A 1192-nucleotide genomic window follows, 5' to 3' on the forward strand; every position below is an offset into this window, starting at 1 on the left:
TATCTAATATCTAATATCTAATATCAGTATCTAATGTTTAGGTGCATCAATATCTAATATCTAATATCTAATATCAGTATCTAATGTTTAGGTGCATCAGTATCTAATATCTAATATCTAATATCAGTATCTAATGTTTAGGTGCATCAGTATCTAATTCTCTTCCTTAAGTTTGTTCAGGTAATCTTAACGTTGTTTATTGTTTATCTTATTGTTTTTCTTCTTAATTCTGTCATTTATTAAAATATCCATTTTTAAATTTAATTATATTTGCTGTGTTTAGGCGATCATACCGACGATAGAATACGATTTTACCCAGAACTTTGCTCTATAATTCGCTGAAGATAAACATTCTGAAATCAATTAATAAACAGTGGGATTTATAAAACTGAGGAATAGGAAGACGACATATCGGTATTTTATGTTGCTATGAATTAAATAGTTAAAAAGTAGCTTGAAAATCAATTTATAAAGGGGACCCTGCACAATTGCTCTGTTTCATGTCCATTTGACTGTTTAAAATCATAACTTGAGTCTAACAGTCGTCTTTTTATAGTTTTATGAGTCTTACTGTAGTAACTTTTTTTTACTAAATCACCAAATCAGATTTATTTAAAATGTTTGGATGATGTGAATAAAATATGGTGATAATTTAATAAATAAAATATGTTTGTATCTATTTTAATACTTTTTTTTTAATTAGATCATAGTTTTTGGTTTAAGGAGTAAAGAGTAATAAATGATATTATTTTGCTTTGTGATATTTTTGTATTTTTGTTCGAAAATAAATATTGCTGATTTTATGATGGAAAAACTCCAAAAACTATATTTTAAACCCAGAAACGACATTTTTCGTTATCTGTTTTAAACCAGAAAAGATATTTTTCGTTATCTGTTTTAAACCAGAAACGACATTTTTTGTATCTGTTTTAAACCAGAAACGACATTTTTCGTTATCTGTTTTAAACCATTTAACCATCTCATCCCTGGATTTGTATTAATAAACATGATAAAGTTGGTCACTGTTTTAATCCGTGTTTTCAAAACATAAATGTTTAATTTGGCTTTCAGAGATTTCACAATTAAAAATTTAATTCTTAATTTGTTTCGTAAACTCAACCTTCATTTCATACATAGCCCCATCTCCTTGACCATTCCATAATTTTAGTCTTTGACCTTAGATATTTCAAAG

At 26.5% G+C, this 1192-nt stretch overlaps 1 protein-coding gene across 1 annotated transcript in view; it reads left to right on the forward strand.

Annotated features, from left to right (window-relative positions):
* The window catches only part of LOC111716457 (ubiquitin-like-conjugating enzyme ATG3), a 6235-nt gene extending 5483 nt beyond the window's left edge, over positions 1-752 (forward strand). Inside the window, exons 11-13 of the mRNA XM_023491912.1 lie at positions 142-180; positions 284-373; positions 577-752. Of these exons, the coding sequence (XP_023347680.1) occupies positions 142-180; positions 284-334 (90 nt within the window). The 3' untranslated portion in view covers positions 335-373; positions 577-752. The remainder of the gene's footprint in view (positions 1-141; positions 181-283; positions 374-576) is intronic.
* Positions 753-1192: the final 440 nt, after the last annotated feature.

The sequence above is a fragment of the Eurytemora carolleeae genome, unplaced genomic scaffold (genome assembly GCF_000591075.1).
Source record: "Eurytemora carolleeae unplaced genomic scaffold, Eaff_2.0 scaffold1980, whole genome shotgun sequence".
NCBI lineage: Eukaryota > Metazoa > Arthropoda > Copepoda > Calanoida > Temoridae > Eurytemora > Eurytemora carolleeae.